Genomic DNA, 24,148 nt, shown 5'->3' on the forward strand with positions numbered 1-24,148 from the left:
TTTTAGTTCCCCACCCCCCCCAATAAAAACACCCATGACTACTCAACTTGGTTGTTCTGGTTGCAACCTGCCTATCTCTGGTTCTCCCCTCGGGGGTGCGCAGAAGGCAGGACCATCAGCGGTCTGACCAGGGATTTCTGGGAGTTGAAAGACACGATAAATAAAACGAAAAAAATGACAAAATCACTGCAGATGCTGATTGCAGCCATGAAATTAAAAGACGCTTACTCCTTGGAAGGAAAGTTATGACCAACCTTAATAGTAGATTAAAAAGCAGAGACATTACTTTGCCAACCAAGGTCCATCTAGTCAAGGCAATGGTTTTTCCCGTGGTCATGTATGGATGTGAGAGTTGGACTGTGAAGAAAGCTGATTGCCAAAGAATCGATGCTTTTGAACTGTGGTGTTGGAGAAGACTCTTGAGAGTCCCTTGTACTGCAAGGAGATCCAACCAGTCCATTCTAAAGGAGATCAATCCTGGATGTTCATTGGAAGGACTAATGCTAAAGCTGAAACTGCAATACTTTGGCCACCTCATGCGACGAGTTGACTCACTGGAAAAGACTCTGATGCTGGGAAAGGTTGGGGGCGGGAGCAAAAGGGGACGACGGGGAATGAGATGGCTGGATGGCATCACCGACTCTGTGGACATGAGTTTGAGTGAACTCAGGGAGTTGGTGATGGACAGGGAGGCCTGGCGTGCTGTGATTCATGGGGTCGCGGAGAGTCGGACACGACTGAGCGACTGAACTGAACTGAACTGAACTGATAGGGACTCGGAGATCCCATGTCCTAACGAATCGTCCAGGGGTCGGCGCTGGATCCCCGGGCGCCGCACTGCCCATCGGACGGCCTGCCTCAGCCTTTCAAGGTAAGGCAGGAACCCTTTTTCCAGACAGCGAAGAAGGGAAAGACTTTGCCCGAGAAGGCGGCGGTGAAGGTGAAGATGGGCGTCTGGGTGTCGGCGTCCAGCAGGGCCACGCGCCCCGCCTCGTAGTCCAGGGCGACGGCCACGCGGCGCGGGATGTCGCTCAGCGGCAGGTCGGTCCCCGGGGACGTGCTGGCCCAGCACTGCTGGTGGGAGAGGACCACCGCCCAGACGCCCTCCTCGGCGCTCAGGACCCGCTCCCCCTTCCTCCTCACCTCCTCCCCGACCACCCCCACCGTGCATCCGCCGCCGTCCCCCAGCTGCACCTCCACCTGCCAGCGATGGCGCCCCGAGGAGAAGCCGGGGGACCCCAGCACCACCGGCAGACCCTCGAAGCGCAGGGGGCTGTCGGGCAGGTTCTGCTTCTGCCGGGAGTACCTCACAGACTTCCTGTCTTCGGAGAGGACCAGGCTCCGGCTGGCGGTCTGAGGGTCCAGAGTGACGATCCCTATTGGGAGGAAGGCGTGCACATCAGAACAGGCGGCTCCAAAAATGCCCGTAGAGCGGGAGCTCTGAATGGGAGGCACAAAGAGCATCTGCCTTGCGCAGCCTGTCACTGTCCCACTTCTCAGAACCTCAGTTTTGTTCCAGGAGGCAGAGGATGACATCTATACCTGACCGGCAAGGGGTGCTGTGAGGCTTTGCTTCTCAAAGTGGGGTCCATGAATCAGGACCGTCACTTGCCTGGGAGCTTGTTAGAAATGCAGACTCTTGGGCCCTAACCCATACCTACTGCATCAGAATCTGCATTTTAGTAAGACCCCCCAGTTGAGTTTTCTGCAAGTTAAATTTGACAGGCAGAATAAGGTGATGCTTTTGGAAATAGTTTCTAAATTAAACACCAATTTAAAAGTCATGTCTGACTCTTCCTGACCCCATGGATTGTAGCCCAGGAGGCTCCTCTGTGGAATCTTCCAGGCAAGAATACTGGAGTGGGTTCCCATTCCTTTCTCCAGGGGATCTTCCCATCCCAGGGATCGAACCTGGGTCTCCTGCATTGCAGGTGAATTCTTTGCCATCTGAATCACCAGGGAAGCTTAAAAGTAAATACTATTTAAAGAATTGTACAATATTTGTCCAGGTCAATAAAGAGTCTAGTACAAATTTGGGCAAAAAGACCAAGCATTTGATAAGTATTTAAAATAAATAATATGTATGTGTAACCTAACATTAATTGAGCACTTACTATGTGCCAGGTATTATTCTAAGTATACTAATACACGGATTCATTTACCTTCAACTACTTATGGGATGGGTGCTATTATATTAATTATAATAGTACAAAGAGGGACAAAGAGGCTTAGTGACTTGCCAGTGTCTCATAACTAGCAAAGGCTAGAACAGAGAACCCAAGCAACCAGGCTCCAGAGTTCATACGTTTAATTGCTCTGTCCTTCTGTCTTGGAGTGGATGGGTGAATGCATGAAGGGATAAATGAAAAAATGGCTCCCAAAGCCCCCAAGTGTTTACCTGATTCTGTTTCCAGATGATGCACCAGATTTTCTGAGGGAAGCAAAAATAGAAAGATCTGTGACTTATTACTTCTTATAGGCCTTATTATTATTAGATTTATAGGACTTATTAGTTCTTATTTCAAATAAATAAGGGCCCATCCTTGGGGAGAGGAGATGCTCAAAGGAATGGTCTCTCTGGGCAGAGTAGGAGCACTAAGGGAAGGCTTAAGGGGTGGGAGATGTCTTGAGTCAGGTTGGGAAGGTGAAGATGGAGCTTCATGGAAGGCAGATGGGAAACTGATGGGAATGGGGGAAGTTGCTGTCCCTTTTCGCTTACCAGAGAACGCCCTCATCATCTCTGGGAGGGTGAATATTTTCCTGTGGAGGTCGCGGATCTTTTTGACAAGGTCAGGAGAAATGGCCTCTGGACTCACAAAAGTCTTCATCTCACACCTGCAGACAAGTCGGTAACCAGTTAGGTTCTAATTCCAAAAATAATGTTTGGGTCATCCAGACCCAATGAGGCTAAAATCAGGCTCAAGAATCTTGGCATCAGTGATGAATAATTAGATTGAGTGACATCTCTTATCTTTGCTGGAAATGTGGAGCTAGTAAAGCAAGAAGCTTTTCAGCTAGACCTAAGAGGAACTAATGGTAACCACTCCCCAGGAATTAGATACAGGTGCTTTAAGAGAATGTACCCCTGGGGACCAAAAGAGAAAAGATCACTACCCCTGTTAGTCTCTAGAAGGAGGTACAGTGCCATTTGCAAAACAGCCTTAAACAATCTGATTTGCATGATGTTTGGTACGAAGGGAAAGGGGTTGAAGAGGGATGAGAAAAGGCGAAGAAAGAAATCCTACACTGCAATGAGAGAGCCCTCAGTGCCAGTTCCAGCTCAGTCTTTGCTTGTCAGTCTCTGTGTGACTGACAAGCATTTCTCTCTGTCTCAGCTTCTTCATCAGACCTGAAGACCTCAGAAAAACTCTTCTAGATCTAAATCTCTGACACTCTTTGGAAGTATGTTTAGAGAACGTCCTGATTCATGGGAACCTGAGTTCAGCCCCCCTACACACACATGGGCAACAATATATGAGAACTCTTCCTTGGTCACTGTGTCTCAAGTTGAATGGGAAAAATGATTGAAAGAATAGACTGGTCTTCCCAAGTTTCGTGCTTCTCATATTCTGTACTAAATATTTCCCCTTTGACTGACATTTTCAGTTCAGTTCAGGCGCTCAGTCGTGTCCGGCTCTTTGCGACCCCAGGAACCACAGCACGCCAGACCTCCCTGTCCATCACCAACTCCTGGAGTTCACTCAATTTCATGTCCATAGAGTCGGAGATGCCATCCAGCCATCTCATTCTCTGTTGTCCCCTTCTCCTCCTGCCCCCAATCCTTCCATTTTACATGGTGTTAAATACTGACTCAAACACTATTAATTTCAGGAATGAAATAAGATGTTCCTGGATCAGTCCAACATAATTATTATTTTATTTAAAAAATTATTATTATTTTGACCGTGCCACATGGCTGGTGGGATTTTAGTTTCCCTATCAGCCATTGAACCCAGGCCCTAGACAGTGAGATCATGGAATTCTGTGCCAGGGAATTTCCCATGGTTATTATTTATAACTTCAGTTCTAAGGGGGAAAAATGTGTCCCCAAAACCAGTTTAAAAAAGAACCTTAGCATACAGACCTGAGTAAATTGGGGCTCTTTATGTGTGACAGGATGACAGAGTGTGTCTATCGAAGTGCTTTTGCTTCTGTGTAACCATGTGTAGGGGCAAGGGGTAGGACCCTGCACCTTCAGTCCCACAATGTGTGCCTCTCCCCCTTCAGTCTCACTGTCAAGGGCAGAGCAGGGAGAGTGGGCCCTACCTGCTCTGGTTGACTCTGACATCCTACAAAAGAAAAAAATGCACTTAGTTTCCATACATCCTTCCCATCAGGGCTTCTGTACATCCTTCCTCCTTTTCATGTCAGCTCAAAACCCTCCCCTCCAGAGAGCTGATCTGTTTAATCACCTACTCATAGACTGTTCATTTACCTCATGCTTCCTTACTCATGTGGGACTGTTGTCAGTTCATTAGCTGGTTTCTCTGTCTTAGCCTCATCCTAGGAGTGTGTTCTGCCTCCAACCATTAGAAGATGGTGGAGAGCAGGGACCAGGCCTTGAGTTACCAGTCAGAAGATATGAAACAGGATAATATACTGATAATTACAGCAGGCACTGTTTTCTGAGTGCTTTCAGTGAGCCAGGGACTATGGTAAGCATTTTGCATGAATTTTTTTTTAATGTCTTTGCAACAACCCCATGAGGGAGGAACTATTATCTCCCCATGTTTAGAGAGGTTATGAGATCTGCCAGTGTCACACAGCTGGCAGAGCTGACACTGAAGCCCAAGACCATCAGACTCCAAAGCGTTTGGCATGACTACCGTGTGTGACATGGGAAAGTCATCCAGCCCTTCTGGGACTTTGTCTCTGTGACCTCCCTGGGCCAAAGGAACCCAATAACCATCAGTCCCTCTCATTACACATCATCTCCGCTTCCCTTTCCTGTCTCTCTCCAGCATCTTCCAGCCCCAGCATGGTGTCCCCTTCCTGTGGGCTCCCTCTCCTATCCCACGAGCTGGTGGGGTGTCTCTCACTTGGAGAAGCTCACTTGCTGGCTGCTGACACTTCTCCTCCAGCTCCTCGACCTGGGCTCCCAGCCGGGCCACTTCCTCAGAGAGTTTGGAGAGATACTCGTCCCTCTCCTTCCATATCTGCTGCTCCAGCTCCGTCAGCCTGGCCAGCAGGAGGCGCTGCTGTTCCCCCAGTTCCTGCTGCAGCCTCTCAAAAGCCGCTTTCACCTGCTGCTTCTTGCTTTCAATCTGAGTCTGCAAGGGGTAGAAATTCAAGCATGGTTAGGGAGAAACTCACAGCGCTGGGTTCCTGGAGCATCATCTATATACTTACTGTTGATTAAAAGGGACAGGAAGTAAGTAGTTTCAAGATTCATCCTCCCAAATAATATTATGGTATTAATACAAGTAGGTAGGTGTCAGGATAAACTTACCAAGGATGAGAGTCATGCTTGCATCTCACCTAGAGATTCTAATAATAATGCACATCATGCTGTCAGAGCCAGGATTTTCAAACATCCTTCCACTTCTGCAATACCATCTTAACCCTCCCATACCATCTCTAGATTCAGGTGGAGATGATTTCTCAGACAGAAACTGCAGCTAGAGGAGGCTGTGTGTGATTAGAGCTCAACTTATGAGAAGAGAGGGCTTCCCCAATGGCTCAAGTGCTAAAGAATCCACCTGCAATGCAGGAGACTCAGGAGACATAGGTTCGATCCTTAGGTCAGGAAGATCCCTTGGAGAAGGAAATGGCAACCCCCTCCAGTATTCTTGCTGTGAAAATCCCATGGCAGAGGAGCCTGGTGGGCTACAGTTCATGGGGTTGTATCCATGACTGAACATGCACGCACTGTATGAGAAAAGAACCGTGTGGCGTTGGTCTTAGCCACCGAGGTTGCTGTCTACAGGGCATGTTTTGATGGGAGTTCAGGGATGCCGGAGATCTTCCTGTCCCCAAACTCTCTCTCCTTGGTCAGAGATTCCCACAGTGTGGATTTCCTCCTGGAGAACTTTGTAGCACAAGAAAAGAGATGGGAGGGAGCCAGATATCGCCACCCCATCAGCCTACTGTCCTCGGGGTCAGCCTTGTGATCAGTCCTGGCATGCAGACACTGGTATACATTTTCTGGCCCCAAGCTTCCTATATGAAGACAATGCTTTCAGGTAGACAGACTGTAATGGGAAGAGCAATGGATTAAGGGTTCTAGTCATTTCATCATGAACTTGGACTTTGCCATGTGGCCTTGGGAGCATCACTCTTCTGGACATCAATTTTCTGCTCTGAAAATTGGCTGGCAGGGTAGATCTTGGATTAGAAGATGTCAGAACCACTTCCAGCTCTGATATTCTGGGATTCCTCAACCTGACCCCAAATACCCTTCTGCAGAGGCAGAGGCAAGACAGGGAGGTGAATAAGAACAGTCTGCCAATTCTTCCCAGCCAGGTAACGGATACCAGACAACAAGCTGCCCCAGAGTCTGCTAAGAAAACCCCTAAATGGGGATTTCCAAGTGGGAGAAATGGGTAAACTATTTTTGTTTAAAGTGAGTTTTAAAAACATATAAACCCAAAGTGTTAAATAACTCTATTCTAAAGTTTGACTAGTCAGGTAGACTTATGAAAAGCATTTTTGAGCACTTATCAGAATATGGACGTAATTTTCAAATACTAGAGAATAGTATTTTAATATTGCAAGGTTTTAGGCCTAAAAATGTATCATTAACTTAATGAAATCCTACAGTAGAAGTCCTATAGGTCATATTTTCTCAGCACTGGGAATGATAATAAAAATATCAGTTAATATATAACTAATAAGTTCCATAGGAGAAGGAAATGGCAACCCACTCCAGTATTCTTGTCTGGAGAATCCTGTGGACAGGGGAGCCTGGTGGGCTCCATGGGGTCACACAGAGTCGGACACAAGTGAAGTGATTTAGCATGTATGCATGCAATAAGTACTAAATAGCTGCAAGAAAATTGAATTTAGGATCATTTTTAATAGCTACTGGGTTAAATAGCAAATCCAAACTGATATTACTTTTGCAGAGTCAAAGGAGTGCTAAGGAGGAAGCATTGAGACTAGAGATAAAAGACTAAATTCACCTAATTCTCCCAAAACTACCTTAATGTTACAGGAAACAATGTATACATTGGTCAAAACATCATGTTGCATACCTTAAGCATATGCATTTTTACTTCTCAAGTATACCTTAATAAAAGCTGGGGTGGGAGGAGAAAATGCACCCTTTAAAGACAGAAAAGAAAAACAGTAATTCTGGCCATGTACATGCCTTATTCATCAAAGTGGAGGATTATTACATCAGAAATTTGTGCAAATCATAAAAACACTTTCAAGTATTAAGAAAAAATTACAAGGCTTCCCTGGTGGTCCAGTGGTTGGAAGTCTGCCTGCCAAGTTTAGTCTCAGGTTGGGGAGGATCCTACATGCTACAGTGCAACTAAGCCCATGCTCTCCAACAAGGGAAGCCACTGCAAAGAGAAGTCCACACACTGAAACTACAGAAGAGCTCCCAATCACTGCAACTAGAGAAAACCCGCACACAGCAACGAAGACCCAGTGCAGCCAAAAATAAATATATAGAAAATAATTATGTTCTACAAATAATGTTATTATATGATATATGGGGTGGGGTGTTCTAAATGAAGAAAATCAGGATTTCTTATGAGACTCTGTTCTGCCACAAATGTCTCTGTGAGATATTTTATTCGTGGATGCTAGGTGGTTATTGATGACTTAGAACAAAATTATACTTATTCCCAAAAGCTATCTAATGCAGATAACCAAAAATTCTCAAAGGTTACAAGAATCCTTAAAATGTCTGATGGAGCTGATGGGAAACTTGGGAAACTTCTCAGGACCAGAAGTTATTAAGAGCAGGATCCAGAAGAGTGATCAAATTGAGCGATCAGGGCTTCATCCAGATACTGACTGATCACATGGTCCTCCTGTGTGGATCATCCCCCACCCTGCCCCCTCGGAATAAACAAAGAAATGTGCTGATTGGAGCCATCCCAGATGTGGGACCCCCAAATGTGAGAACCACAGGAAAGCTCACAAGAAAGTAAGTTACCAAGATGAAGGGTTAAAAAAAATTAAACATCACGTAACCTTCAGATACTAACAGTAAGGTTTAAAGACATGGGAAAAACAGGAAAAAACTTAATTTGAAGGAGCAAAAAAAGAACTGCAAAACTGTATTTGGAAAACAACCAAATAGAAATCTCTGTGAAAACTGAGATGAAAATTAACAGAGTTGAGAATGAACAAAATGAGAAAAGAAAATCACCAAAAGAGAAGACGGCCTATGGGGATGTGGCCTTTACCAGGAGCACTTGGAGCTTCTGGTCTTCCCGGCTCTTCATGTTGTCAATCTCATCTCTCTCTGTGCTCAGAGCTTCCAGCCGACTCCTGAGACGGTCCTGTGGAGAGAAGAATGGGCAGAAAGAGGTGGCTTAGTTAATGATTTGACTCAATTTCTACCATGTTCCCGGCACATCATCATGTGCTGAAGAAGTCAAAGGTAAAAAAAGACCCAGTTCTTGTCCGTAAAAGACCACCATCAGGACTTTCCTGATGGTCTAGTGGTTGGGACTTGGCTCTCTCATTGCCTGGGCCCTGAGTTTTGATCCCTGGTTGGGCAACTAAGATCCCACAAGCCATGCTGCTCAGGTCAAAAACTGGAAAAAAAAAAAAAAAAGACCACTATGTAGAGATGGAGTCTGTCACAAGTGAATGAAATAGACACAAATGCAACAATCGAGGTGTGTACACAGTGAGATGGGTGCAGCAGAGGGGACAGTTCTACCTGCAGGGACAGGGGAAGGTTGTAGCAAGCAGCTACGGGTTACAATGGGCCTTGAAAGACAAGCTTCCAGTTGAGCAAGAGAACAGGAGGAACGTAGTTAATGCCTCTGTACACTCAAAATTAGGTAAAATGGATTAAAAAAAAAAAAGAGTGAAGCAGACAGAGAGTGAACTTATGGTTGCTGGCAGGGGGAAGGTGGGGGGAAGGGATAGTTAGGGAGTTTGGGATCGACACATACACACTGCTGTATTTAAAATGGGTAACCAACAAGGACCTGCTGTATAGCACCTGGAACTCTGTTCAATGTTATGTGGCAGTCTGGATGGGAGGGGAGTTTGGGGAAGACTGGATACATGTATATGTATCTCTGTTCACCTGAAACTATCACAACATTGTAGTTGGCTATACCCCAATACAAACAAAACAAAACACTAAGTGTTGGGGCGGGGGGAAGTGAGGGGAGTGGAAAGCTTTCCAAGAAGAAGAAACTACTGAAAAGTATTAGAAGCAGGAAAGAGTGCTAATTCAGCAAAATAGCAGATACAAAACTGTCAGTCTGTCTGGACAGTAGTGCCTGGAGAAGGCGGCTGGCAGATAAAGGCAGGATCCTGAATGCAAGTGGCCTTGAGTGCTAAAGGCACGGGCTTTCTTCAGACACAGAATCAGTATCCAAAGGATGGTTGTGAGCAGGGGAGCGACATGATGGGCTTTGTGATTTGGGAGGCTCTGCCTCGCAGCAGACTGGAGGGTATCCGGAAAGGTGAGAGTGCAGACAGGGCCCTTGATGGAGCCTCTGGGTGACAGATGGGGACAGCCTGGATTCTGTATGGGGATAATGCCAAGGGAAAGATGAGAGATGGTTCCAGGGAGGCCACTTCCAGACCTGGTGACTGGGTGACAAGAGGGACCTGAGGGGCAGATAGGAGTGCCCGTTTCTTGAAAAGAAGAGAAGCGCTTATAGGATGGCTTCCCCATCCTGCCTTCCCTCTGAACCCCAGCTGTCAGGGCCTTGCTAGATCCCATACCCAGTCTGGATCCGGGGAGACCAAGGCCGCCCTGCCCGTGACCTGCAGGAGGACAGCTGCTCTCTTTCCTTCCCAGTGAAGCTGTGGCTACAGTGCTCTGTGCTCCATCACTGTGGGGTCCCCTCAGGGCTGGAGCTGAAGTCCTCCAAGACTGTGAACGGCCACACATCTAAGTGGAAGGAACCATGTCCCACTCAGCCTGGGGTTGCCCCAGGTCCCAGCAGCCTGGGCTTGGTCTCCTGATATGAACCATGGCCATAACCAGCCATGGCTCTTCCTGGAGCTCTCCACTCTGTCCCTTTCACCACCTCAAGACACTTTCCTGCCCCACATGGCCCGAGCTGCCCCCACACGTCTTACCCGGTAAGGCTGGATGGCCTCGTCCAGGAAGCCCACGACGTGGGCCTGGTGGGAGGGACCCTCCCGGCAGAACACACAGAGGAACTCAGCATCATTCTCGCAGAAGAAGTAGATCTTCTCACCGTGCTCCTCGCAGTAAGTCTCCCCGAGAGGGCCCAGGGGTACGGGGACCAGGAGGGTCTCACTTGGCTCCTTCTCCTCACAGAGGGCACAGAGCAGGACCCTGCTGGAGGGCTGGGCCCCCATCTGGGAGGGCGGAGGAAAGCACAGCCGGCAGAAGGTGTGTCCGCAAGTGGCGGTCACTGCATCTTCCAGGGGTCCTTTGCACTTGGAACAGGCAGCCCCTTTGTGGGAGGGGGTCGAGGGCATCACGGTGTCTTCTCCAGCCTGTCCTCTCAGGCCTCTGCCTCAGTCCACATGAACCCTCTTTCCCTGAAACTGAATCACTTTACATGAGTCACAGAGGAAAGGAATGGGAGGCTGAGAGAGGGGAAGGTAGGGGTGTCCGGACAGAAAAGCCACCTGGCTCCACCTCTTGTGCTTCCCAGAGTCCCAGCCACCACTTATCAGCTGAGTGGGTTCAAACTCCAGGGCATCTCGAATTACCCAGCATCCCCCAACAGCGGCCCCGGCAGCCGGTTCTCCCCTCATCCTAGTCCTTCCGGGTCCTGGGGTGGGGAACAAAGCACACCATGAGGTCACAGGGAGATGGGGTTTCCTGGAATCCTTCCCTTGATCGCTGTGGGGTGCGGAGAGCTGGGGAGGAGACCTTGCTTCCTGTCCGGCTGAGCAGGTGGGAGCCATAAACTTTGGGCTCTGAGGTGTGCAGACAGCAGCAAAGTCCAGCTGGAGTGGGAGTGCTCACTTCCGGGAGATTGTTCCGGGGGCTCTGCTCAATGCTGCAGGTGTGACGATCGCTCACCAGGTCCCCTCCTCTGCCCCCCTTTCCTCGTCTCAGCTCCTTGACTCTGGCTGGTCTTTCCTAAACTCCTGCCCCACCACCTCCCAGTGTCAGCATCCCCACCGGAGGTAACACTGTACTTCCATTTTAGCTTTTAACTGCAGCTAGGAGAAGGCAAGAAAGTATAATACAAGTGATCTGTGTTGATACAATTTAGAAAACTCAATTAATAAAAAAAAGATAAACAGGTTCAACCACATTTATCTAAGGCTTAGTATTTTCGTATTATTACATCCAATCTGATAACAGCCTTTGAGGGCAGGTGATGATTACAGGAAATGTAAAGTGAAAGGTAAAGCGACTTTTCCTGAGTCACAGAGCTAGAAAGTTGCAAGGTTGCAGTCAACTCAAGTCTCCCGGCTTCTAGCTGTGTGCCCTTCCTGAACTCCCAGCCAGGACAAGGGGATCAAACAGTTATGGGTCTTTATCCGCTCACATGCATCTGTGTATAAAACCAAGGAAAACGCCTCCCATCATCCCACTGGAGATCAGCCCTCCACCCTGTCTCACTCCCTTTCCACTCCAGCTACTTTGTGTATCAACTTCCCATCCCCCCTACCTACACCCTCTGCCCCCAAGAGTGCAGTCCCTGGAGCTGTGCTGTCCAGCACAAGAGCCTCCAAATGCCCAAGGCTGTTGGGCATTGAATGTGGCTGGTCCCAACTGAAATGTTCCGTATGTGTAAAATACTCCCTGATTTCAGACTTTGTTGTTTACTTGCTCAGTCATGTCTGACTCTTTGTGGCCTCCTGGACTGTAGCCTGCCAGGCTCCTCTGTCCATGGAATTCTCCAGGCAAGAACACTAGAGTGGGTTACCGTGCCCTTCTCCAGGGGATCTTCATGATCTAGGGATGGAACCCATGTCTCCTGCATTGGCAGGTGGATTCTTTTCCACTGAGCCACCAATGAAGCCCCTTCAAAGACTTTAGCACCAAATAAAAAGAATGTAAAATGTCTTATGACTAATTTTTTCTATGGATTACACATGTTGGTACTGTTTGGGGCTAAATATTAGTTTTCTGTCACCCTGCTTGTTTAATCTATATGCTGAGCACATCATGAAAACCGCTGGGCTGGATGAGTTACAAGCCGGAATCAAGATTGGCAGGAGAAACATCAACAACTTCAGATATGTGGATGACAACACTCTAATGGCAGAAAGCGAAGGGGAACTAAAGAGCCTCTTGATGAGGGTGAAGGAGAAGGGTGGGAAGAGCCGGCTTAAGACTAAATACTAAAAAAACTAAGATGATGGCCTCTGGCACCATTACTGCATGGCAAATGGAAAGGGTGGAAGTAGTGAGTGACAGATTTCCTCTTCTTGGGCTCCAAAATCACTGTGGATCGTGACTACAGCCTTGAAATGAGAAGACGATTGCTTGTTGGCAGGAAAGTGATGACAAACCTAGAAGTGTATTGAAAAGCAGAGGGATTACTCTGCCGACAAAGGTCCGTATAGTCAGATATGGTCTTTCCAGTGGTCACGTACGGTTGTGAGAGCTGGACTGTAAAGAAGACAGAATTGATGCCTTCAAACTGTGGTGCTGGAGAAGACATCTTTAAGTCCCTCGTATAACAAGGAGATCAAACCAGTCAATCTTAACGGAGATCAACCCTGAACATTCCCTGAAAGAACTGTTACTGAAGCTGAAGCTCCAGTATTTTGGTCATCTGATGTGAACAGGCGACTCATTAGAAAAGTCCCTAGTGCTGGGAATGATCGAGGGCAGAAGGAGAAGAAGGCCCTCACCTTCCTACCTGTGTGCCTTGAGCAAGCTAAGTAACCTGGCTGAGCCCAGCTAATGTCCTAACAGCACTGACGTTACAGAGCAGACTGGAGGAATAAATAAGATGGCCTGCTTAAACTGCTTATGTCAATATGAGGAATATGGTTATTGTAAATAAACGCTGGCTGGTGTTATTTTTCTTTCTCCTCCCCCACACAGAGTACATTCCAACCCCTTGGGCAGCTGATGGCAGGACGGTTGGAGCATCACTGGTGAAGTTGCTTGTGCCCTGATCCACTGCCCCCGCCCCGGGCACAACACCCTTATCTGGGTCCCCACACTCCCCTGGGTTGGCTGATACCTTCAATCTCCCTGGAGACAGCTGGTCATACTGCAGGGAGGCTGGGTGGCATCACTGCTCTGTGACCCAGTCTCCCTCCTGCTCCCAAAAGAAGAACAGTCTCTTCCACCCGTGGGTGGTTAAGATACTTTCCTTCTACCGCGAGTGTCTCTGGATGGACGGGACAAAGCAGCAACCTGCTGGTCATGGGCACCAGCTCAGACAGTAACTGAGGTCATCTCTGCGAGTCTGTCATCCCTTCTTCTCCCCCTTCTCTGCTATTTCTCTGTCTCTGCCACTGGAGTGTGTGTCTGTTCCTTTGGGAGGGGGAAAGCAGAACCCTGGCTGCCAGACATGCAAGTGGGTGCCTTGCTCTTGTGTGTAAGTCCAGGTATGTGTGTGTGTGACCATGAGGCTGTCACTGGGTATGTAAGATGCCCCTGTGTCTGGCCGTGTGTGCATGTGGGTGTGTGAGTGTGCGCTGTGTGTCCTCATTGTTCTCCCAGCCCTGTCCCCAAGCTGAGCAGAGAAGGTGACCTTGAAGAGGTCACAAGCAGCAGCAGCACCATGGCCTCAGCTGCTTCCGTGACCAGCCTGGCAGATGAGGTCAACTGCCCTGTCTGCCAAGGGACCCTCAGAGAACCGGTCACCATCGACTGTGGCCACAACTTCTGCCGCGTCTGCCTCACCCGCTACCTGGAGATCACCAGCCCGGACCAGGAGGAGTCCCCGACCTGCCCACTCTGCAAGGAGACTTTCCGCCCAGGGAACTTCCGGCCCAACTGGCAGCTGGCCAACGTGGTGGAGAACATCGAGCGTCTCAAGCTGGTGTCCCAGATGGACTTAGACGAGGAGGACGTCTGCCCCGATCACGGGGAGAAGGTCTACTTCTTCTGCGAGGACGATGAGATGCAGCTGTGCGTGGTGTGCCGGGAGGCCTGGGAGCACCGCGCCCACACTGTGCGCTTCTTGGAGGATGCAGCGGGGCCCTATCGGGTAGGAAGGGGAAACTGAGAGGTTTCCGGGGGCGGGTCTCGGATGGGACTAGCCTGAAAGAAGCAGAGCGGAGGGGTGGATAATTTGGGCCACTCTCTATTTTATCACCAGCCAGGCAATAGACCCAGGTATGCAAGAGCATGTGTTTGTGTTTTAAGTATGTCCTATATTGGTTCCTTATGGCCAACACATAATAGTAGCTCAACAAATACATGTTGAATGAATGAGTCACCAAAACACTAGCATGTGTGTCTGGGCCCTGGATCAGTCAGGAGTGTCTGAGGATGTCTGGGTTTGCACTTGAGGAAGTGATTGCATAGTGTGTATTAGTTAATGTTTGCATGTTTCCCAGTGGATGCAGTGTGTTTGGGGGAATCTGCCAATTTGAGTGTGTATATGTAACTGAGTGCTCATGTTTGTAAGTAAATTAGTGTTTACATATATGCAGGTTGGGTAGATACATATAGTGTGTAATTTTCTCCATCATTAAATGAGTGTATGCTGGTTTTAGTTGTTTATGCATCTTGTTTATTACAAGTAGGTATCTGTGTATATGTGTCAGCTAGTTAATTAGCATGTATTGGTGAGAGTTCTAAATATATTTTTCAGTGTACTTTTATGGCCATTTATATGTGTATAACTGTTCCTAACTCTTCTCTAGAGCAAGAAATTTTTTGTTTGTTTGTTTTGGCCACATCGTGTGGCCTGTGGGATCTTATTAATAGTTCACCAACCAAGGATCAAACCTGTGCCCCCTTCAGTGGAAGCACAAAGTCTTAACTGCTGGACCACCAGGGAAGTCCCCAAGAGCAAGCAGTTTTTAAAACAAGTCATTGATTATTTTTTGCATTATCCATGTTTCTTGTTCCCTCCAGATCTTACTCAGAAAGTTGATTCCATTCATAACAGAGATTGTTTGGAGGTGTTCCTTTTGGGAGATGTGAGAAAGGATAATTTCAAAGAAGGGCATATCAAATTCAGGACAGACCCTACATACCATTTATTAAAGGCAAAAGAAATTAGAGTGTGTTTAGCCTGATTATAGGGCTTCCCCGGTGGGTCAGCAGTAAACAATCTGCCTGAATGCAGGAGACACAGGAGATGAAGGTTCGATCCCGGAGTTGGGAAGATCCCCTGGAGGAGGGCAGGCAACCTACTCCAGTATTCTTGCCTGGAGAATCCCATGTCCTGAGGACCCTAGAGGGCTACAGTCCATAAATTTGCAGAGTCAGACAAGACTGAAACCACTGAGCACACACGCTCACACAGCTTGATAACTGTGTGGGAACATGGAATCGTAGCCTATAATGGCGCAGGTTAAAGGGGGGAAAGCCCTGATCAAAATTCTTGGAGGACCAAACAAGAGGAAAAAGACCCAAAGAGAGTCAACTGTTAAGGACAATAACAGCCCAGGCTTTGACTCAACTCCTTCCGTTGGGTCACTCTATTCCAGGAGACAGAGATAACACTTCTTAACAAATCATTTTTTCCATCTTAAATATTTTTTAAAATTAATTGAAGTATAGTTGATTTACAGCTTTGTATTAGTTTCTAGTGTACAGCAAAGTGATTCATATTTTTTTCAGACTCTTTTCCATTATAATTTATTTCAAGGTATTGAATTTAGTTCCCTGTGCTGTACGGTAGGTCCTTGTTTATCTGTTTTACATATGGTAGCTTGTATCTGCTAATCCAAAACTTCTAATTTATCCCTCCCCCACCTCCATCTTAGATATTTTATGCCCCTTCTTTCCAGGAACAAATACAGAAGTGTCTTGAGTGTCTAAGAAAAGAGAGAGAGGAGATTCAAGAAATTCAGTCAAGGGAAAATCGAAGGATACAAGTCCTCCTGGTAGGTCATCATCCCTTCCCTGGCCCTCTTGCCTTCCTCCGGCTCCAGTGCCTGTCTGAAATCAAGGCAACGTCGCATATAGGGGCACTGAAGTCCTTCTGAGTTTGAATCCTGAAACAAATTAGCTCTATGACCTCAAACAGCTCTCTATGCTCAGTTTATTTTTCTGTGAAGATTAAAACTGTCACTATCTCACTGAATTGCTGTAACGACTGTCCCTTAGTGACACGCACATTGTGTGCGCTTGGCAAACAGCAGGAGGTAGGGTGTCCTCACCCCCTCCCTGTATCTCCTCCTGGAAATGGCAGGGCAGGTGGAGAGGAAACCATGCGGTGGTTCCAAGTCTGTCCAGGGACCTGGAGACTAGGGGGCTCTGACTTTACCACCAAACCTTGGAAGATGTGCATCTGGGCCAGGAGGAAGATGGGAGTGAATTAAGGACAAAGAAGGAAAAGAAAGGGGAAGAAGAGAAGGAGTAACGTCCTGGCCTCTTTCTTCTCCTGCCTTCTCAGGCTCAGGTGGCCACCAAGAAACAAAAGGTGATTTCTGAGTTTGCACATCTGAGCCAGTTCCTGGAAGAGCAGCAGAGCATCCTCCTAGCCCAGCTGGAGAAGCTGGATGAGGACATCCTGAAGCATCGGGATGAGTTTGATGTCCTGGTCACTGGGGAAATCGGCCGGTTCAACAGCCTCATTGAGGAACTGGAGGAGAAGAAGGAGAGGCCGGCGAGGGAGCTCCTGACGGTGAGACCTGAGCCCCGCCCCCGCCCGCCTGTGCCCGCCCACCTGTGCTTTGTGGCATCTTTACCATCTGAGCCACCTCTTCTTCACGCACATATCTTTGTACCCCAAGTGAAAGATGGGCCACAGGACCAGAAGTTCTGAATTCTAAGAGTCGTTTCTTCCCCCACAGCTCCCAGTCACTTTGCTCCCTGATTGTGGTCTTTTCATCCTACCAACCATTCAGATAGGGAAGATACTTGATTTATCTCACAAATACCTTATTTATTTGTGAGGATCCCACAGTAAAAAAGAAGTGAAAGTAGCACTTTGAAAAGCATCAAGCACTATGCAAACAAATGTCAGGTGCTATTTGCAAGGCAAACCATTCTCTGTGTCACCACCCCCCAATCAGGAAGTTCTTTCTAGTCTATTTCGCTTTGTCTTGCTGGAGGAGAGATACTGTGGTCCCAATACGGAATCACAAAGGCAGCATGACTTAGGGGAACACACTTGGGACTGAGAAGCAAGTGACCTTGGGCTGGGACTTGTCTTTGCCTCTGAGAGCCAGGTCATTTCACTGTCTGCATCTTATAAAATAAAGGAGTTGGGCTCCAAGATCCCTGAAGCCTCATAAACCCTAAAATGCTGTGACTCCATGAATCTGGTGTCCTTTTCTATCTAGGGCTAAGAATACAGTATTTTTGTCTTTTCTTGTGGGAAGGAGAAGTGGAAACCAAATCTCTGCTTTCTCTCTTTCTCCTAGGATATCAGAAGCACTCTAATAAGGTAAGTTTGTCTCTTCTCTTTCCCCACATACATAAACAGACAGGCACCACATGCCTGGTTATTGCCAAACAAACATACGTTCTCATGTTACAGATAAAACTCACATGTAAACTTTCACATCCTCAACTTCATTTCCATATACAACCATAGATACACACCCAGCATGGCATTACCCAAGAGTGGGCAGTGAGGGGAGGAAGGGGGTCCATCATAGAGGAATGATGTCTGCCCATGGGGACTGGCACCTCCAAGCTCAGTTAGAAGAAGATGACCAACTGAGTCTGGAGGCATCGCTAAGGAGGATAAATCCAAGACCCTGCCATTTCTGTGCCCTTAGATGTGAAACTAGAAGGTGCCGGAAACCAGTGGCTATATCTCCAGAGCTGGGCCAGAGGATTCGGGACTTCCCCCAGCAAGCCTTCCCGCTGCGAAGGGAGATGAAGATGTTTCTGGGTAAGAGGACCTCATGGAGCACAGCTGGCCATGAAGCCTGGGCTTACGAGTGGCCTCCATGCCCTGCTTCCCTATGCTTGTGTGACCTTTGACAAGGCTCAAGCCTTTCCAGTGCCTTGTTTTTCTTATTTGCAGATCTTTATAAAATCTGCTTTCAGAATAATGTGACAACGAAGTGAGATAATAAAGCTGAAGGTTTCCAGAAAAATGTAACCATTTTGAAAAATAATGAAACCGATCTAATCACTTGTCATGAAGTGACATGTAAGATAATGATTAACAAAATTGGTCACTGTCAATAATTTAAAAAAGCCACAGGGGCATTTGTAATATATGATGAGTTTTTTTTATATAATTGTTAATTAATAACCACTGAGAGTATTTTTCTGTGCCCTGTGGTGGCTGACTTCCCTTCCTCCTTTCCCTGGCTTTCCCCCATCCTCCACCCCATTAGCCTGGTTCTGAGTTGAACTGCCCATGTGGGGACTACCCCCTTTTCCGGGACAGGGAGTGATGATAGGTGAGGGTGTGGAGGGTTTGAAGTGAGAGTCAGAAATGTGGCTTGGTGCCAACACCTCCCCCTCATCCCACATGACATCATGAATGATGCCAACTAGTTCTAAATGACCTGCCCACAGAAAAAGTCACCTTAGAAGAGTTTTCCCCTAAGTCCACTTCCTGCAAGTAAGTGGCCTAGCAGTGAAGGAAATTCTACTCTTGTCAAAGGCTGACCTTTGACTCTCCCCTAAATTATTTCCAAGCAGAATGAGAAACAAATTAACCCACTTATCTGTTCATTACGTAGATGTTTCTTGAGCATTTACTATATCCTGGGCTCTGTGTGAGGCATTGAAGGTAAACATGGTCTCTGCCTGCTCAGAGCTAGACGGTGAGCCTGCATCAGCGTCCCCTGGGAACTTGCCAGAAATGCAAATCTCGGCCCCACCCTGGGCCACTTGAATCAAAAACAAGTGCTCCAGGGGTTCTGATGCAAGTTCAAGTTCAGAACCACTGGTCTAGAGGGTTCCACCTGCCATTCTTCTGTTTGTCCCTTCCTTTCCTGGGGCCTCAGTTTCCTCATCAGTAAATGTTCTGTGGTTTTATAAGACTAATGAAATCTCATCTTGTTTTATTTCCTCTTTACAGAAAAACTCAGCTTTGAGTTGGATTATGAGCCAGGTAAGTTGCCTCTGTCAGGATGGGAGGAGTGAGGACTCTAAAGTTGAAAAGGATGGGTAATTTTGCCAGGTTCCCCACTGGGCAATGTAATAGTCAAATACATGTGTATCATATATATATAAATAAATATACATGCACACATAACGTCACACGTGGCAGTGATACATACCACTGCCTTTATAAAGACTGCAGGAGAACCACAAAGAAGGAAGACTCACACACTCATACCACACACCTGACAGGAAGTTCAGGTTCTGATCTGTACTTGATGAGATAGAAAGATTAAATCAGCCTGGGCCAAGGTCTATCGGGAAGGGCTTCCTGGGTGAGGGGAACTTTGATCTGGATTTAGAATCGCATTCTTAGAATTGTCAGGGCGCCCCACTCTCTCTCGGGTGTTGTTTCATGGATGATAGGAGTGCAACCTGTGGGCAGGAAAGGAGTAAAGACTGGACCCCTCTCAAGGCCATTGTTCCTCGTCTATCAGCCAAAGACGCTGGGAAGTCATGGGGTTCGTGGAAGCAACACTAATTCATGGACGTATCCGAATTCACGTATTTGTCTCAACTTACGGATACTAAAAGTAACACTATGCAAAGGTCTGCAGAAGTTTTGATGTCAAAAAGTGGTCCTCAGACAATCTGGTTGTAGAATTCCTGAGGCAGAATGAATGCCCCGTGGGTGAGTCAGGGAGTCTGACGGGAGGAAAGAAGACTGCGTATATGAGTCATATGCACCCAGGGAGTGATCATGAAGTTTGGACTGGGGGTGGGGAGATGTCCCCGCCCTCTGAGATACGGGAGGGTAGGGTGTGATGTGTCAGCAGAGGAGGAGATGAGCGCAGGCACGCACAGCTCTGGGCGTCAGCCAGTTTGCAGGCGGCAGAGTGCTTTTCAGGGGACCGCGGAGAACCAGATGACAGTCCGCATGTCCAAACTAACACGCTAACCAACTAACTTACGCTGTGACCAACATAGACAGCATATTAAAAAGCAGAGACATTACTTTACCAACAAAGGTCTGTCTAGTCAAAGCTGTGGTTTTTCTAGTAGTCATGTATGGATGTGAGAGTTGGACTATAAAGAAAGCTGAGCACCAAAGAATTGATGCTTTTGAACTGTGATGTTGGAGAAGACTCTTGAGAGTCCCTTGGACTGCAAGGAGATCCAACTAGTCCATCCTAAAGGAAATCAGTCCTGAATATTCATTGGAAGGACTGAGGCTGAAGCTGAAACTCCAATACTTTGGCCACCTGATGCAAAGAACTGACTCATTGGAAAAGACCCTGATGCTGGGAAAGATTGAAGGCAGGAGAAGGGGATGACAGAGAAAGAGATGGTTGGATGGCATCACTGACGCGATGGATATGAGTTTGAGTTGGCTCCGCAAGTTGGTGATGGACAGGGAGGCCTGGCATGCTGCAGTCCATGGGGTCGCAGAAAAGAGTTGGACACGACTGAACGACTGAACTGAACACATCCTCTGAAGCAGGCGTTAACAAGTTCAGTAATCACTTAGGGATCGTGCTAAAAATGCAGATTCTGTCTCAGGTGGTCTGGGATGGAGCTTGAGAGTGTCACTAACAAGTTCCAGGAGATACCCATACTTCCTGTGTTTGTAGTCACTCTACACGTTGTTGGGAGTAATGCTAACATGAATGCCAAGGGGAGTGTTTAAACCTTTCTTGAAGGTGACAGCATGTCTGCTGACATCTGCATCTCTTTTGTTTTCCCCACAGCGCACATCTCTCTAGACCCCCGGACTTCCCACCCCAAGCTCCTGCTGTCCGAGGACTACCAGCAGGCTCGTTTCTCCTACAAGTGGCAGAAGTCGCCAGACAACCCCCAGCGTTTTGACCGGGCCACCTGTGTCCTGGCCCATGGTGGTTTCACAGGGGGGAGACACACGTGGGTGGTGAGTGTGGACTTGGCTCACGGGGGCAGCTGCACCCTGGGCGTGGCCAGTAAGGACATCCGCCGGAAGGGGGAACTTCGGATGCGGCCAGAGGAGGGGGTGTGGGCGGTGAGGCTGGCTTGGGGCTTCATCTCAGCCCTGAGCTCCTTCCCCACCCGACTGACCCTGGAGGAGCAGCCCCAGCAGGTCCGGGTGTCCATCGACTACGAGGTGGGTTGGGTGACCTTTGCCAACGCCGTCACCCAGGAACCCATTTACACCTTCACTACCTCCTTCACCCAGAAGGTCTTTCCCTTCTTTGGGCTCTGGGGCCGAGGGTCCAAGTTCTCCCTGAGCTCCCAAGAGGGTGCAGCTACCCTGTCCTAAGCACAGGGCTCAAAGAGAGAACCTAAGGACTTGACCCTGGCTGGGTCACCTGAGATTTGAGATGACTGCTTTAGATGATGTGATAAGAATCGGGACTTTGGAGAGGGATGAGGTGGAATGAACTTCAGTCTGCCAATCAAGCCCTTTCTTCAATGCTGGGTGGATGGGACTCAGGCCACTGCCAGCCCTCCTCACCACCATCCCCACCAAGCACAGAAGTACTGTGTAAGAGGAAGGAATATTGATTTGAGTGAGGAAGACTTGGGTCCTAGACTCAGCCTTGTAATCAACTAATTATATGATCTTAAACTAGGCATCTCACCTCTCTTCATCTTGTTTTCTCCCCTAAAATATTAGAGTTCATCTACTCATAGCCTTAGGAAATATTTGTTGTGTGCTAATTATGAGCCAAGCAGTATGGTAGCCACTGGTGACATGAAAAGGAAAAGAAAAAATAAATAACAACAACAAAAAAAACCCAAAACACAAAACTTGTCCTGTATCTGAAGGAGGTCATGAGAAGAGATAGAGACATAAGGAGGAAATGAGAGCACAGTGTTGTGATAAAGTCTGATCTGGGCACTAGGACAGCCCAGAGGCGGGGTATAACCCATTAGGAGGCAGGAGGTGAGTCAGGGATGGCTTTCTAGAAAGGGTGAGTCTAAAAGATGAGTATAGTGGGACTTCCTTGGCAGTCCAGTGGTTAAGACTCCATGCTTCCAATGCAGGGGATGTGGGTTTGATCCCTGGTCAGCAAACCAAGATCCCACATGCCTCAGGGTGTGGACAAAAATAAAGAAAGAAATAAAACCAAAAGATGATTACAGTGAATGAGGAAAAAAGAGGGGAAAGCATCTTAGGGAGAAGGGGTGGCAGAGAAGTGGATGGATGATCTGTGACCCATGGGACACTGGGTCATTTGCACTGTCCTCATGAGCTGATTGCTTATGACACCCACCCCTGACACCACTCAATGCCTTCTTCTGGCTGCGATGAAAATGCAGGGCCTTGGTGGGAAGGGGTCAGGGAAGTTGTAGACATAAGCCACAACCCGAGGTCTACACTCATCCCCTGGAATATCAGGAAAATCCTCTTCCTCATCTGTTGATCACCATCTGACACTGAGAAATGAGACGAAAGGAATAAGATGGTGAACAGGAATAAGTCTCAAATAGCTCAGCTGGGGGAGCAGAGATAGCACCATAATAAGCTTTGTACTGGGGAAGGAATCCCAGACAGAGGCAGCGGGTGAATTGCCCAGATGGAGTTACAGAGGCGGACCCGTGACTTGTAGCCCAAAGCACTGGGATTGCTCCAGGGCTGGATGAGAAGTGTCATCTGAGGGGCTGGGCAGAAGAAGGGAGAGAATCAGGACTTTGTAAAGATGTGTGGATTTGGGTAGAGACCTTGAAGGGGAGCAGATTGTATTGGCAGAAGCTGTGGCTGCGTGTGGTAGGAAGAAGCTGAGTGTTCATGACTCCAGAAGCCACCCTGCCTGGTGCTGGTTCAGGGACAAGAACTGACACGTGGCTGCTTTGAGTTTGTGAGATGATTTCTGTCATTACAAGGAAGTTTAAATCCCATGTACAATAAAAGCATTGTCTTATATTTTATTTTTAGGTCTTTGTGGTGGTGTCATTTATTCTGCTTAAACATACCCTTCACTTTAATACTGTCTTTGTTGAATCTGCTCAGACATAAAGTAAAATGTTCTATCATCTCCCCATTGGGGCCTCTGGGAGGAGTGAACCATCCAGGTGCAAACTCTAAGGGGAAATGAGCACAGTGTATTAAGGCCCAGGCTTAGAAGTCACCCGCAAAGTTCTGTTATTTACCCTCTTCTTTTTTTCCTCTTTTCGCCAAAAGGCTTATAGGATCTTGGTTCTCCAACCTGGGATTGAACCCAGGCCCACAGGAGTGAAAGCTGGCATCCTAACCACAGGACTGCCAGGGAATTCCCTGTTATTTATCCTCAGTTTAGTGGTGGTTTAGTTGCTAAGTTATGTTCTACTCTTGAGACCCCATGGCCTGTAGCCTACCAGGCTCCTCTGTCCCTGGGATTCTCCAGGCAAGAATACTGGAGTGCGTTGCCATTCCTTCCTCAGGGGATTTTTCCGACCCAGGAATTGAACCCAGGTCTCCTGCATTGCAGGCAGATTCTTTATGGGCTGAACTATGAGGGAAGCCCTCAGTTTAGCAAGTAGAAAACATGGGGAGACCAGGAGTGAGGAATTGGAAAGTGAAGGTAAAATTCTTTTTTCTGGGCGTGTTCAGTATTTCATGTAAAATATGTAGTCAAAAAAAAAAAGGCACAAGAAAGTCCTTACATAATGGTAGAACATACCCCAAGTCCCCAGATCTGAGATTCCACCAAAAAGTGGATTGTCTTTTTCTGTTTTTCACTGGTTTTAGTTGCGCTTTTAAAAATGACTATTAGCCTCTAGGGTAAATGTGTATGAAGATCCCAGCCTAAACAAAATAGCATTGTAAAGCAATTATCCTCCAATTAAAAAAAAAAAAAAATATATATATATATATTTAAAGAATGCATTAGAACTTAAAGAAAGATTTTGGCCTGTTGAAGGACTTTACGTGTATTATGTCACTTAATCTTAGTAACC

The 24,148-nt window shown here is 47.5% G+C and overlaps 2 protein-coding genes across 3 annotated transcripts; one reads left to right on the plus strand and one right to left on the minus strand.

Moving 5' to 3' along the window:
* Positions 1-745: 745 nt before the first annotated feature.
* TRIM15 (tripartite motif containing 15) lies at positions 746-12,799 on the minus strand. Of its 2 annotated transcripts, none has more exons than XM_055405972.2 (8): positions 10,753-12,799; positions 10,231-10,668; positions 8,364-8,459; positions 5,040-5,270; positions 4,267-4,289; positions 2,720-2,835; positions 2,399-2,431; positions 746-1,376 (listed from the first exon to the last, which is right to left on the minus strand). In XM_055405972.2, the coding sequence occupies exons 2-8, from the start codon at positions 10,597-10,599 to the stop codon at positions 859-861; spliced, it is 1,386 nt and encodes a 461-aa protein (XP_055261947.2). In that variant the 5' UTR covers positions 10,600-10,668; positions 10,753-12,799; the 3' UTR covers positions 746-858. The 2 variants fall into 2 exon arrangements, with proteins under 2 accessions (XP_055261947.2, XP_088687327.1); XM_088831201.1 differs by having other exon boundaries at positions 10,837-10,863.
* A 171-nt stretch (positions 12,800-12,970) lies between these two features.
* Positions 12,971-23,167, plus strand: TRIM10 (tripartite motif containing 10). The gene is made up of 7 exons (XM_055405971.2): positions 12,971-14,255; positions 16,012-16,107; positions 16,620-16,850; positions 17,593-17,615; positions 17,953-18,068; positions 19,215-19,247; positions 20,986-23,167. Exons 1-7 carry the CDS (start codon positions 13,827-13,829, stop codon positions 21,525-21,527), a joined length of 1,470 nt encoding a protein of 489 aa, XP_055261946.2. The 5' UTR covers positions 12,971-13,826; the 3' UTR covers positions 21,528-23,167.
* The last annotated feature ends 981 nt before the right edge of the window (positions 23,168-24,148 follow it).

The sequence above is a fragment of the Moschus berezovskii genome, chromosome 23 (genome assembly GCF_049115385.1).
Source record: "Moschus berezovskii isolate FMDL1 chromosome 23, NW_MosBer_1.0, whole genome shotgun sequence".
Lineage (NCBI taxonomy): Eukaryota > Metazoa > Chordata > Mammalia > Artiodactyla > Moschidae > Moschus > Moschus berezovskii.

Bases quoted from the DNA above. Each gene is read 5' to 3' on its own strand.
- TRIM15 (XM_055405972.2), bottom strand. From the start codon at position 10,599: ATGCCCTCGACCCCCTCCCACAAAGGGGCTGCCTGTTCCAAGTGCAAA. The intron at 5,271-8,363 runs GTAAAGGCCACA...TACCCCTTGCAG, and splicing joins AGAAGCTCCAAGTGCTCCTG to ACTCAGATTGAAAGCAAGAA. The intron at 2,432-2,719 runs GTAAGCGAAAAG...TGCTTCCCTCAG, and splicing joins GATGATGAGGGCGTTCTCTG to AAAATCTGGTGCATCATCTG.
- TRIM10 (XM_055405971.2), top strand. From the start codon at position 13,827: ATGGCCTCAGCTGCTTCCGTGACCAGCCTGGCAGATGAGGTCAACTGC. The intron at 17,616-17,952 runs GTAAGTTTGTCT...CTGTGCCCTTAG, and splicing joins ATCAGAAGCACTCTAATAAG to ATGTGAAACTAGAAGGTGCC. The intron at 19,248-20,985 runs GTAAGTTGCCTC...TTTTCCCCACAG, and splicing joins TGAGTTGGATTATGAGCCAG to CGCACATCTCTCTAGACCCC.